This window comes from Camelina sativa, chromosome 2, assembly GCF_030686135.1.
Source record: "Camelina sativa cultivar CO46 ecotype springtype chromosome 2, ASM3068613v1".
Lineage (NCBI taxonomy): Eukaryota > Viridiplantae > Streptophyta > Magnoliopsida > Brassicales > Brassicaceae > Camelina > Camelina sativa.
Window position 1 is genome coordinate 4,562,407 of NC_141881.1, and position 14,019 is coordinate 4,576,425.

The following is a 14,019-nucleotide window of genomic DNA, read 5'->3' on the forward strand; positions in this document are numbered from 1 at the left end:
AGCAGTCTGAATAACCTGATTCTCCAACTTCTTGACATGAATGTTCAATGCTTCAATCTTTCCATTCAGCTCAGTGTAGACATTATCAATCTTTCCATTGAATGTCACTGTCAAATTCTCTTGACCTTGTAGAAGCTGCTCAAGCATGGCCTCCATTCTACTCTCAGAAGAAGTCTTAGGAGGTGGAGACTGATTAGATGAATTCCCATAGGTTCTTGTATAGCCATTGTTCTGTTGCTGCTTCTGGTCACCATTGTAAGGTCTGTTTCCTTGCTGATTACCGAATCTTTGTCCCTGATACCCAACTCCATACACATAGTTGACATTCTCCTCTGAATTCTCTGGCTCTGGCTCAAATGTCTCAACTTCAGCAGCAAATTGGACTGACTTCTTTCCCACAAGAATATTGTGCACTGAATCAAGCTTAGCATTAACAGAAGCTAGCTGATTTGAATCATATCCTCCATGTAATCTCTTCCTTTCAGCATCTGCTCTCTTAGTACTATTGCTAGCAGCTAAGTTCTCAATCAACAATTCAGCATCTTCTGGCATTCTTGTCTTGAAATTCCCATGACTTGCAGCATCTAAAGCTAACTGATACTCCAAGTCACACCCTCTGAAGAAGATACTTAGCAATTGAACCCTTGAGAAACCATGGTGTGGAAAGTCCCTTTGGTAAGCCTTGAATCTCACCCAAGCTGCTTTGAAGGCTTCATCTGGTCTTTGCTTGAAAGAAGACAGCTTGATTCTCAACTCATCTGACATTGCATCATCATAGAAGTGGTTGAGGAAGGCCACCTTGACATCACGCCAGCTTGTCAATGATCCAGCAGGCATCTGTTTCAACCACTGAGATGCCTCTCTCGCAAGTGAGTAAGGGAAGAGTTTGCAGAAGATGTAGTCCTCAGTCACCCCATTAGTCTTGATGCTAGTCACCAGATCCTCAAAATGCTCAATGTGATCCAAGGGCTTCTCATTGGGCAAAGCAGAGAAAGGTCTTTGCCCAACTAGTTGAAAGTACGCAGGTTTCAACTCAAAATCATTCCTTTGAAAAGGGGGAGGAACAATAGCAGACCGATTCTCATACACTAGATCAGCCCGATTGTAGTCAACAATGGTCCTGATCAGATCCCGGTTGTTCTCCTGTCGTTGAACGGGGTTCTGTACGTGGTTGGCAGCTCCACGCACGTCTGCAGGTGGGTGTCGATCGATGCCACCTGGTTGGTGTCGATCGACACCAAGATCCGGATCATCAAGGACACCAGCTTGCTGGTTCACAACAGCCTGCTCGTTGACAACAGGTTCAGGAATCACGTTTCCTTCTGCATCAAGCTTTTGGCCCTGCTCATTGGCGCAAATGGCCCTCTTGATCCCTCAAAACACCAGCCTCATCACGCATCAGAATGATCGTATTAACCATCTTCAGAGATTTGGCTGCTTTTCTGTTCTCACGCTCAAGTTTTCCCAACTCTTGGTTTGAAAGCTTCAGAATTGGACCAGTCTTGTTGCTCCTTGTGTTAGGCTTATTAGGCATACACCCTAAAACACACAAGAGAGAAGAAAACAAAAGCGTGTTAGTTTGAAAAAAAAAAAAAAATTTAGACAAAATCTAAAACTCAAATCTAATGGTAGATCAAAGAGTCCCCGGCAACAGCGCCAAAATTTGATCTGCTCAAATTTACCCTAGAGCTACTCTCTCAAATTAAGAGGTCAATGCAGTACTTAGGGGTCGAATTCCACAAGGACTCAAGACTACACAATAAATTATAGAGTTTTATAATTATGCTAAACATATTTAATCTAATTAAAAATAGCAATGCAAAATATTAAATAAAGCTGTTGTAAATTCAGAAGATCAAAAAGCTAGACCTAGGGAACTTCTCAGGAAATTATGAATTATTAAATCAATCAATTAATTAGGATTCAAACAATTAAGAACAGATCTAGAACTCTAAACACTTTTGTAAAATAAATCAGTTCTCACTGCAAATATTATCTAAATTTAAAACCAGAAAATCCAAATCTCTTTGTAAAATTCTAGGTTAAAAATCAGCAATAAAATTAGGTTTAGATTGTCCACAAAATCACTTAATCAAATCTCTTTGTAAAAAGTAATTTTGCTCATCAAAAGGTTTTATCAGGAAAACAATTATATTCTCATATCAATTTATTTTCCTAAAGTATTAATTCTAGATGGCCAATCAAGGATTAATATGAAGAACAACCTAAGATGAAGATCTAGATAGATAATGAATCCTAAATAATCAGATCTAATAATTCATAAAATCCCTGTGAAAAACCCTGAACCTAACAAGCAAACTACTCAGACATATTCAATGGAGAACAAGACATGATTCTGAATAATAAGCAATAGAGATTAAAAGAATAAGAAGGAGTTTAGGAATTCTTCTCTACAAAGCAGATCTCTCTCTCCCAAAAGCTCTCAAAATCTCACAGGGTTGCAGAAAAATAAAACTTGCTAGAATAAAACTTAAGGGTTTGGAAAACCTAAAAACTATATATATATGTCCTAAAACACGTCAGGGACTACTCTTGCAAATATGGGAAACTTCGGGTAACTTTGTAAAATTTCCAAATTTGGCTCTCTCGTCGGTTTGGACTGGGTGTCGATCGATGCTAAGGCATTGTCGATCTACACCATCTCCTCTGATCGATTCCAAGTTGATTTCTTGCGGATTATTGCTCCAAACTGATCCTAATTGCTCCACTTTGCTCCTTCCATGCTAAAAACCTGTAAAGACTCAAAAACAATCTAGAAACAAAGGAAAAGACACTAAAAGACTCCTTATATCATGGTTAAAAACCACAAAAACCATGATATATCATATTTGCAAACGAACTTTCCATAAATATGTAAGTTTTAACTATTCATAAAACTTCCTATTTTTAGAACCCGCATATTCTCTTAACACCGTGTCATCACCAATCAAAACAAAAATCCTTGAGAACTGATGATCTCATCTGTGACCACTCTGCAGGTCAAACTCTAAACATTCCCGCCACTCCAGCATTTCACATCTCCTTTCCAAAAATAGACAAGTTCTAACTATTCATAGAACTTTCCATTTTTAGAAACTTTCTATTTATGACAAATTTCCATTTATAGAACTTTCTATTTATGGAAACTTTCCATTTTTAGAATTTCCGAGCTATTTCCTTTCCACATGACACAAAAGTCAAAAAATCCAAAAGAATTCCATTTGCAAAACATTCACTCCCACCAATCACTGCCAATAGTATTTCCCAATACTGGCATGATCCACCACCTTCCAACAACTTTCAATAGCCAACTGCACCTCTCGCACAGAAGCTAAAAACACTACACAACTAACAACACACAAGATCACTTGCCGTGGAATCTCATTGAAGGCTTGAAGAGGATGATACTAGGACTCCATACCACATGCAAATTGACTAACTACTCATAATCAATTCAATTTACCAACATCATGAATCAAGCAACAAGAAAATAATTCCAACAATTAAATTCCTAAACCGCTCTAAACCATCCACGTAACCATCCTAGAATCGTAATGGCTATGATACCAAACTGAAACAACCCGACCCGTTTTTTATTTTATTATAATAATTACAATATAATTAAGCATCCCATACTACTTAATTAAACAAACCCAAACCACAACTCATCATTAAACCAATAATAACCATTAAGCACAACGGAAACATACCAATAATACAAAACCAATATATCATCAATACAATAACGTTCCTAACCATTCTATCCAGCAACCTAACATAACCCTAACCAAGGTTCCAACATAAATAATATAACCAACAACACACAAACAAGACCCTAGATCATCCTCCTCCTTATCGCCATGATTCCACTTCACAAACATGCACACCACAAACAACAAATGAGATGCGTAAGTATCACAAATACTTAGTGAGGCAATCCTCCCATCTACTGGGCTATACATACAAGTAACTGAGTTTCCAATGTTTAACAATCAACAAACAACACAACAAACCACGCAACAGACAAGTTGGTGTCGACCGAGACCAGAGTGGTGTTGATCGACACTGGCTCCAACATGGTGTTGACCGACACCTACTTGGTGATCGACACTGACTCTGCAACACGATCTGCACGAAGCCGAAAGTCGAAGAACCGCTTCCCAAAACCTCCAAATCGTCCAAAACGCATCCAAAATCCTTGGAAACACATGGGAACCACATCCCAACCCCAAACATACAAGAAAATAACACAAACAGCCAAAAAACAAGCAAAACAAAGGATTCTCAGGCTTAGATCAGCCATGGTCATGCACTCCCCTCTTTTGTAGGAAGATTTGGCTCAAAAACGATGGAATCAACCTTAAGAAGCTTCTCCTTCGTTCCCAGCAACAAAACTCCCTTCCACAACAAAAGATCTCCCAAAAATCACCAAGAACAAGCCTAAAACCTCTCAACCCACAAGCTCTCTCCTATCTCTCTTTTCCTCACTCAAACGGCGACAAAACACTCAAAACCCTCAACCTGGGTCGCTCCTCCGCTTATATACATTGTTTAGATAACCCAATTAAATTAAACCAAACCAGAATCGACAATTACAACAATCAGGTCGAACCAGAATTCTTTGGTGTCGATCTGAGTGTCGATTGGCACTGCTCTTGGTGTCGATCGACACCCACTCCCCAAATCCCCAATATGGTTCGCGGATGTTACAATTACTTATGTTTGTTATTTTTCCTGAATTTGTTTATTTATTGTGATATTTTAAATTTGATTAAACTAAATTTATTAAATCTGGAGTGTGCTCTATTTGTTAAGGTCATTTTTATCTATTTAAATTTGGGTCTTATCGGGCATTTTGAATTTTAAAATATTAACACATTGTACAAATTGATTTTGTGTTAAAATGATATGCAATTGAGTATGCACTTACGATCTGTCCAGCATAGCCCATATAATGTGTACAAAAAAAATTATGTTTGTTTTAAAAATCAATTTAAATTTGGGTGAATTAGTGTGGTAGCCAAAATAGGAAATGTATTTAAGAATAGCAGGTTAATTCAAAAAATTAAGTATCTAACATAAGGGGTAGTAAAATTTACCAATAAGGATGTTGATGGTTTGGTGGAGGTGGTGGTTAAGGGTGGCCGGAGTTGGTGGCCGCTGGAGGTGGTGGCCGCTGGAGGTGGCCGGAGTTGGTGGCCAGAGGTGGTCAGAGTTGGCCGCCGAAGTTGGTGGCCAGAGGTGGCCGGAGTTGGCCACCGGAGGTGGTGGACGGTGGCCGGAGTTGGGTGGCCGGTGCTGGGTGGTGAACGGTGGCCGGAGCTGGGTGGTTGACGGTGGTCGGAGGTGTTGGTAGAGGGTGGTGGTAGAAGGTGGTGTTGATAGGGATAAGTTAGTCATTAATATATAAAATATACAATATATAATAGTTTCATGGATAGAATAGTTAGACAATGAATTAAATATTTTTTGTTGGTTATAGGTTCAAATTTCCCTTTAAATTTTAGATAATTTGTTTACTTTTTTTATTTTATTTTATTCCATAGAAGCCAATATTTTTATTTTTTGTTTATTATGCATAAAATTTGCACAAGCGGTGGTGGACTAGTAGTAGGGCCATCATGGGTAAAAGGGTGAAACTCTCACATCCCAAGTTCGAGCTTCCTCTCTGTTGTTAACAACATCTTATTGGAAAGTTAGAAATGTAGCCGAGTTGGTTTACCTGATAGTTAGAAATGCAGGCGGCCAAACTATTCCTGGATATTAGTTGGAACACATTTGAAACTTAGGGTTAGGCAGTGTAGTAGTCCAACATTTAGGTGTTGGCGACGAGTCCACATGATAGTATTTTTGTGGCAGACCGGATAAGCCGATCAGATATATATATATATATATAAAAGAAAACCGATAGTTTCATCCCGAAGATGAAAAAGAGGTTTGAAACTTTGTACACCCTGATAAATAACACTTGACCTCCCTCGTCTCTGAATAACCATAAATAGTTCATGTATTTGTGTAAAATCTCCCTTCTCCTGAATAAGGTCACTGTCAAAGTTTCACTTGATCCATCCCGGAGGTGGTGGAGTTCATTGTCTTGTTGCTAGACTGAACTAGAATCCGTGACGAGAAGATATCACTTTCATTGGAATTTTGGATTTTCGTCCCCTCCATTCACTCTAAAATGTTCACAAGTTTCATACTATATTTGTAAGCGTATTACACATGGATTAACTATCTTTTTATATATTTGGGTCATTGATATGGTAACGACCCTGTTTTAAAAATCGGTCTAGGCGCCCGTATAATCGCTGGTTAAACGCTGGGTGGCTCCTTACTGCCGGGATTTCACCCTAATCGGCCAACAAACTGGAAATATCAAAAAAAAAATTTTTGAGGGCTTTTGAACTTCTAACTCTGATTTTCTTTCATAGATCTCTTATATGAGGGCTGAAACTTTGATAATAACAAGGTAAAATAACTAATAGTTGAAAAAATGAAGAGGCAGTTAAATTAGGGTTTACAGATCGTTACAGATAGACATACAAGAGGAAGAAGACAAGGGCATTTTCGTCGTTTTGCATATATTTAAAAAACTGTAAAAAAGCGCAAAATGAGAATGTGGTGTTCGAATTAGTGATATCTAGGCTTTTAATACATATGAAAACCGCTGGACTAATGTTAACTCTTACTAATATTTTACAGATTTAATATATTATACACATATATAGATAAAACCCTTAAAACTAGTTTCTAATTAATCTCCGATTGAAATTCGATTTTCTGATTAATCGCTAGACCCTCCTTCACCGTCTGACTAACACCTGGCGATTTTTAAAACAGGGAGTGACGATAGTTTGAATATTTGAAGAAACGTTTATATTGCGAGGAACCATTAACCGTTTATATAAAAATGTGGATTAATCTTATCAAATAAAAAATAATAATACATAACTAGGTTTGAACCCATAGTATACTATGGGATACACTGTTTTGCTAAAACATAATTTTTTTATATTTCAATGTTGTTCTATATTTTTAAAAATAGAAGATAATCATATTTTATATTTTTATATTTTTAAAAATGGGTTTACTAGAGTTTCCTGCGGTTGGGGATAGCTTGTCTTGGCGTGGTTGGTGGGATAAAAAGCCAATTCGTTGTCGACTTGATCGAGCTCTAGCCAATGAGAAGCTCCATGACTTGTTCAGTGATTCCTTCACGGAATATTTACCAATGATTGCTTTGGATCATAAACCGGTTTTAGCTTCCCTCGAGGATAAAGTCCGGCAAGGGAGGAGCAGTTTTTGTTTTGACCGACGGTGGCTTGATAAAGAGGGGTTATTCGGCGCCATTTCAGAGGGTTGGGATTCTGGGGTAGCGGGGGCAACTGGGAACTTGATGGATAAGATTATTAAATGCCGTCAGGCGATCTCTCAGTGGCAGAAAGTGCAGGTTCCGTACGGTCAGGAAACGATTGAGGATTTAAAGACTAGTTTAGCGTCTGCTCAGGCGGATGACTATGTTTCTGTTGAGGTTATTTCGGAATTGACTTTGACGCTGCGTGAGGCTTATCGGGACGAAGAGATTTACTGGTATCAGAAAAGTCGGAGTCGGTGGATGCGCCTTGGGGATCAAAATACTAGTTATTTTCATGCCCAGATGAAACAACAACGGGCTAAGAACCGCATTATTGGGCTTCATGACGAGGCTGGCCATTGGGTGACAGAGGAGACTAAGGTTCAGGGTATAGCTGCCACTTATTTCCAGGAGATATTCACATCCACATATCCTACAGATTTTGAGGAAACACTGGGTGAAGTTTGTACTTCCATCACGGGTGAAATTAACGAGGCACTGATGCAACCAGTCACAGAACAGGAAATCAAAGAGGCTTTATTTATGATGCACCCTGATAAAGCCCCCGGGCCGGATAGTATGACGGCCCTTTTTTTATCAGCGTGCATGGGGTACGGTTAAGGCTGATTTAAAGCTTTTGGTCGACTCTTTCTTTTAGGGGGGGTGATTTCGATAGACGACTAAATAATATCTGTCTTATAACTAAGGTGGATAAACCGAACCGGATGTCTGAATGGAGGCCCATTAGTTTATGCAATGTTGGTTACAAGATTATATCAAAAATCTTATGTCAGCGGCTGCGTACGTTTTTACCAGCATTGATCTCTGAGACTCAATCGGCTTTTGTGAAGGGACTGTTAATTACATATAATATTCTGATTTCTCAAGAGATGTTTCATGGACTCCGCAGTAATCCCTCTTGTAAGGGCAAGTAGATGGCCATTAAAACAAATATGAGTGATATGCTCAAATTGTAATACCCTAATGGTACTAACAGCCTTGCAGTTGTAATACTCTTTTAATTATGCTAAATCAAAATATTAAATTAAAGACAATACAAAACAGAATTAAAAGTTTTATAAATTCAAAGGATCAATGAGCTAGGCCTAGGGAAATTCTCAAGAATTTGTGGAAGATTAAATCAATCAAATAATTAGGATTCAAGCAATTCAAAATCAGATCTAGAACTCTAAACACTCTTGTAAAATAAATCAGTTCTCACTGCAAATATTATCTAAATTTAAAACCAGAAAATCCAATCTCTTTGCAAAATTCAAGGTTAAAAATCAGCTTTAAAAACAAGTTTAGATTGTTCACAAAATTATTAAATCAAATCTCTTTGCAAGAAATAATTTTGTTCATCAAAAGGTTTAATCAGGAAAATCAATTATATTCTTATATCAATTTATTTTCCTATGTATTAATTCTAGGTGATCACTCAAGAATCAATATGAAGAACAACCTAAGATGAAGATCACAGAAGATAATGAATCCTAAAAATAATAGATCTAATAAACCGTAAAAACCCTATAAAAAACTCTAAACCTAACAAACAAATTACTCAGACATGTTTAATGAAGAACAAGACATCTTTTCTGAATAATAAGCAATTGATATTAAGAAGTAAGAAGGGAGTTCAAGAATCTTCTCTCTACAGATGAAATCAGATCTGTCTCTCCCAAAAGCTCTCAATCAAAAGGTGGTTGGAATCAAAATTGCTAGAAAAATAACTTAGGTCTAAACAATGACCATAAAAATCCTATAAATACTCTAAAACACGTCTTGGGCCTTAATTGCAAATAAAGGAAACTTAGGCAAATTTTGTAAATCTTCTAAAGCTTTGTGGAGAAAATTTCCGATTGGCTTTGTGGCACCTGCATCGATCGATGCCTTGGTTGCATCGGTCAATGCATACTCTTGAACTCGTCTCCCAGCTTCGTTGATCAGCCTTCATGCTTTGATTATGCTCCAAATCACACTACAAGAAAACATGGAATTGCCGACTGCAAGTTGCTACTAAAAACATAGTCGCTAAATTTAGCGACTGAATTGCGATTGTTTTGCTACTGAATGGCTACTATAATAAAACAGTCGCCTAGTAGACGCTAATTGGAGACTGGTGCATTATGTCGCAGTGTAGTCGCCAATTTGCAACTAATTTGGAGACCAGTTTGACAGTTGCTAAAAAATTGCGACAAAAGAGCTACATTTTAGCGACTTAATTTGGGCCTTAACAAAATTTGGGTCGTAACAAAACACGAAAACCCATTTCTTATTCCCTTTCTTCCCCGAACAAACCCTAATCCAACATTTCTTTTCTCAATTCTTTCTTCTTCTTCGAGACGAAACGGCGAAACCTCAAAACCCTAGATCTAAATTCCTCTCACTCGACGAAACAGTAAACCCTTGATGGCTGGAGTAAAGAAAAGAGGAGGAGGAAGAAGAAACCCCTCGAATCAAACCTCTGGAACCTCACAAACGGCGAATCGAAGACCCGCTACTCTTTCCAACCAATATGCCTTCACGCCGGCGAACGAGGGAGATCCAGGCACTGATTCTCAGGGAATTCCTGTCCCAATCCTCCAACCTCCAGCGAGACCTACACCTTCTTACCGAGACTATCCACCTCCGACGAATCTGTTCTAGAACTCGAGGAGCTTTCCTGGAACATCCCCTGCCAGCGAAGCTCCAATCAGGCGTCCTTTTCCTCAACCTCTCGCCTCCGCGACGAATCTACCAGAATTCTCGAGTCAACTTCGAGAGTCTCCTCAACCGTCAGTCACGAATCATCATCGACAGTCTCCTCAACCGTCAGTCACAAATCATCATCGACAGTCTCCTCAAGTCTCGAATCTACCTCGACAGTCTCCTCAACCTCAACAGTCTCCTCACATCTCAAATCATCGACCACCCTCTTCTCAACCTGTTCAACCTCGAGCACCTTCTGCATCGCATCACAGTTCTCAAGCGCAAAACTCACATGAGGAAGAAGCTGATTCTGAGGATGACCGTGTAAGGCAATCAAATCTCCCAGCTGATGTACTCGCTTCTTTGCATGACATGCTTGTCCAACCAGGCCGTGAGTTGTTTACCACTGTCCTCTCTCCCTCATTAGAGCCTGGAACCACTAGGTAAGATTAGGATTTTTAGTTGATTAGATTAATTAGAATTTTACTTGGATTGATTAGAATTTTTAGGGTTGTTTGTGTTTGGAGGTTTATTTTAGATTGATTAGAATTTTTAGGTTTGTTTATGTTTGAAGGTTTTGATTAGAATTTTACTTTTGATTTGTTTGTGGGTTTGTGTTTGAAGGTTTGGTAAAGACAAGTCATCACTTACCTGGAAGATTACAAAAGTGTTTACAAACAAGTTTGATGGTGCATATTACAGTTGGGGTTGTGTTCCTACTGCAAGAAGAGAAAACTACTTCTTGGAATTCGCGGTAAACTTCTACTCCTTTCAATTTGATTTCTGTATTTATAGTTTTTTTTTTTTGGTTTTTTTTTTATCACTAACACTAGTCTTCTTTTGTAGAAAACATACACTTGGGTTCCCTCACTAACCGGTGTGGTTCAACAAAAGTTCTATACTATTTGTCAAAACCGTATTAAAGACATGGTTTCCAAGGCAGCAGCTCAGCGAGATCAAGCAAAACCGAGTTGGATTGAGAAAACTCTTTGGAAAGAAATGTGTGACTATTGGAACACAGAAGAAGCCATTGCAAAGAGTGCAACCACTTCAGCAGCTCGAATGTCTGACCGTAATGGTCTTGGCCCTCACAAGCATGTATCAGGGCCGAAGTCTTACTTACAAATCGAACAAGAGATGGTGAGTTATCCTTTTCATTGTTTAATAAGTTACATCAGATGGTTCATTATCTAACCTTTTCATTGTCTAACTTTTCAGGAAGTGGAATTGGGAAGACCGCCAACTATTCCTGAAGTTTCATCAGGACTCATACCAAAAAAGATGGGACTTTTGTGGATAAGAAGGCGCAAGCAGTTCATGAGGCATATAAGCAAAAAAAGGAAGCTAAGTTGGCTACTCTGGACAATGACGACCAATCTTGAAGAAGCAAACCACAAAATAAAGCAACAAGAAGCTCTACAAGCAGAGCGTGATGCAGAGGCTTCACGGGTTGCAGCTGAGGCTTTACGGGTTGCATCTGAGCAACAAGCAGAGATCTCACGCTTGGTGAGCTTCCTCAAGACTAACCCAAACTATGTCGCCTTCCTCGAGTCTCAAACCAATGACCCAAACCTTTTTGATGTTCAAAGTTAGGTTCCTTCACTATCCCTCCTTCCTTTATGATTATGAAAACTTTTGTAATATTTGTCACTTGTACTCTTGTTATGTTTGGATGTTTTCTTCAGCTACGATGTTGGATGTAAAATTAAACTTATGTGTTTGTTTAATTTCATCTTTGTTATGTTTTAGTTATAGTTTTCATAATCAGTTTTGGTATTACAAAATCAAATAATTCGTTTTTACCAGATTTTTTTTAAAAACGTGATAATTAAACAGTCGTAAAACAGTCACCGAAACATACACAAAACAGTAACCAAAACAGTCGAAAATGAGTAACCAGATCATTCGCTAAAGCGTTGCAAATTCAGTCGCAACTTTAGCGACTGTTTGGCGAGGGAAGAACGACCACAATTATCAGTCGCCAATTAGTAGCTCCGTGTCGACTGTTTGGTGACTGATTATTTTAGCGATGCACTGTTTAGCGACTACATATGTCAGTCGCCAATCAGTCGTAACTAAGTAGTTTGCGACTGTTTTTGTAGTCGGCAAATCCATGTTTTCTTGTAGTGTCACCCTCTTTTAGCTCCCTAGTGTTCCATCTGTGCCAATGAGTACCTAAACCTATAAAGACTCAAAAACAACCTAGAAAATAAATCAAAAGACTCAAAAAGCACACTTATACAATGGTTAAAAACCACAAAAACTATGATATATCAACTCCCCCAGACTTAGCCTTTGCTTGCCCTCAAGCAAAACAGAGACTTAGACCTGTGAAAGAGGTTTAAAAACATGGAATTCACTCACTGTAGATAACTGTTTTTCACACTCTTCATCGCCTTGATCTTCAGAACTTACTTCATATACTTTGTCAACTGAAAAGCATCAACATTTCTTACTCAAATCCCACAATCCTCTAGAATCTCTAGTCTCACCATTGTCATCTCATTAAATAAATTAAAGTAAGTACATGTCAGTTCTTACCTTGGTGTATCAATCAGTGGCATATGGACTCTCTTCAGGCCAAGACATTCTTCATACATCTCTTTTCCTCTCCCTTTTCTCACTTCCATTTTTTTTTTCTTAATCAAAGGTGTAAGCGAATACCGGGTTCATCGGTATTTTACCTACCCCTCGCTTCCAAGCTTTGTGTGATCATTTGACTCAAGAGTAGAATAATGGGGTCATAGGTAATTTACCTACCCCTCTAAACTGATCAAAATCATTTCATCTTTTATTCTCCTCTCTCTTTTTTTTTATGATCATTCTTTTTTTTTAAAGTATTGAAAGGAAGAGAGTGGGGAGACATACTTTGAAAAATTGCACTGTCTTGTATGGCCCGAAGAAGAAGTCTAGTTCACTGATTTCAAACTCCAAAGTAAGAGATTAAGTCCTGTTAAAATCCTGATAAAAGTTGAGACAACGTTAGTTTAACCAGATATCTTTTGGATAAGGGCTTTCAGGATTGTTGATACAGCTCATAGCTTTTCCAAACTTCAGTTCTGAGATCAAGCATAATCAAGATTCATAAGAGTGTTAGCCTAAGTTCTGAGATCAAGCATAATCAAGATCCAAAAAGAAAAATTTGACTCAAAAATATTGTTTTGATTGACACAACTGAAACAAAGAAAGAAAAAGTAGTTAGTTAGTAACTAGCCTCCCCCAGACTTAACAACACTGTCCCAGTGTTATCAAGCCTAAGATTGACTAAGAGAGAAAAATCAAATTGAAAAGGCAGTGAACAAATGAACCAGATTCATGTTAACTGTTAGCCTCTGTGTCAACCGATGCAAAGGTTGCATCGATTGATGCAGAGCTAAATCGTCCGAGAGTCTAACGTTGAATCCTGTTAGGTGCATGTTAGTTGTGTTTCTCTCATGGATGTTAGCACTGTTAAGAATCACTGAAACACAACATTAAATGCAACATGATAGATAATGGTTCATAATGCAATACAAGTTCAATCTGAAACAAATGACAAACTGACTCAAGGAAAAATAAAAATGACTCAAAGTGAAAGAGAAAAAGGATAAAAGAAACCGTAAACAGAAGTAGGATCAACCCTCAGAACCAGCATCACCATCAGCAAGGTCAGCATCGCTACCACTAGCTCCAGCAAGGGGAGGAGAACGTGATCTGCGCCTAGTAGGACGAAAGCAATGGCAACGAGACAATCGAGAAATCGCGTTCGAGAAGGTACGCATGGTGGATTCTGGTACTCATGGTAGTCTCCCTGACTCATAGTACGAGAAGGCTGTAGTTGCTCAGGGAAATCAGGAAACTCAAATGCTGTAGTGCCAGATTAAGAACCAATCTCAAAACTCCCAGCAGGGTGATCATCAGCAAAACCGTCAGCAGGTGGCTCATCAGCAGCAGCAGTGCTCAGATGACGGGAAAGGTGATGGTATAACAAAATCAGA

The 14,019-nt window shown here is 38.5% G+C and overlaps 2 protein-coding genes across 2 annotated transcripts in view; one reads left to right on the forward strand and one right to left on the reverse strand.

Moving 5' to 3' along the window:
• Positions 1–317, reverse strand: part of LOC147948257 (meiosis-specific protein ASY2-like) — a 3,125-nt gene extending 2,808 nt beyond the window's left edge. The window contains exon 1 of the mRNA XM_087465971.1: positions 282–317. Within this exon, the coding sequence (XP_087322097.1) occupies positions 282–317 (36 nt within the window). The remainder of the gene's footprint in view (positions 1–281) is intronic.
• A 6,764-nt stretch (positions 318–7,081) lies between these two features.
• Positions 7,082–7,975, forward strand: LOC147948258 (uncharacterized). Its single transcript, XM_087465980.1, has one exon. It carries the CDS (start codon positions 7,082–7,084, stop codon positions 7,973–7,975), a length of 894 nt encoding a protein of 297 aa, XP_087322106.1.
• The last annotated feature ends 6,044 nt before the right edge of the window (positions 7,976–14,019 follow it).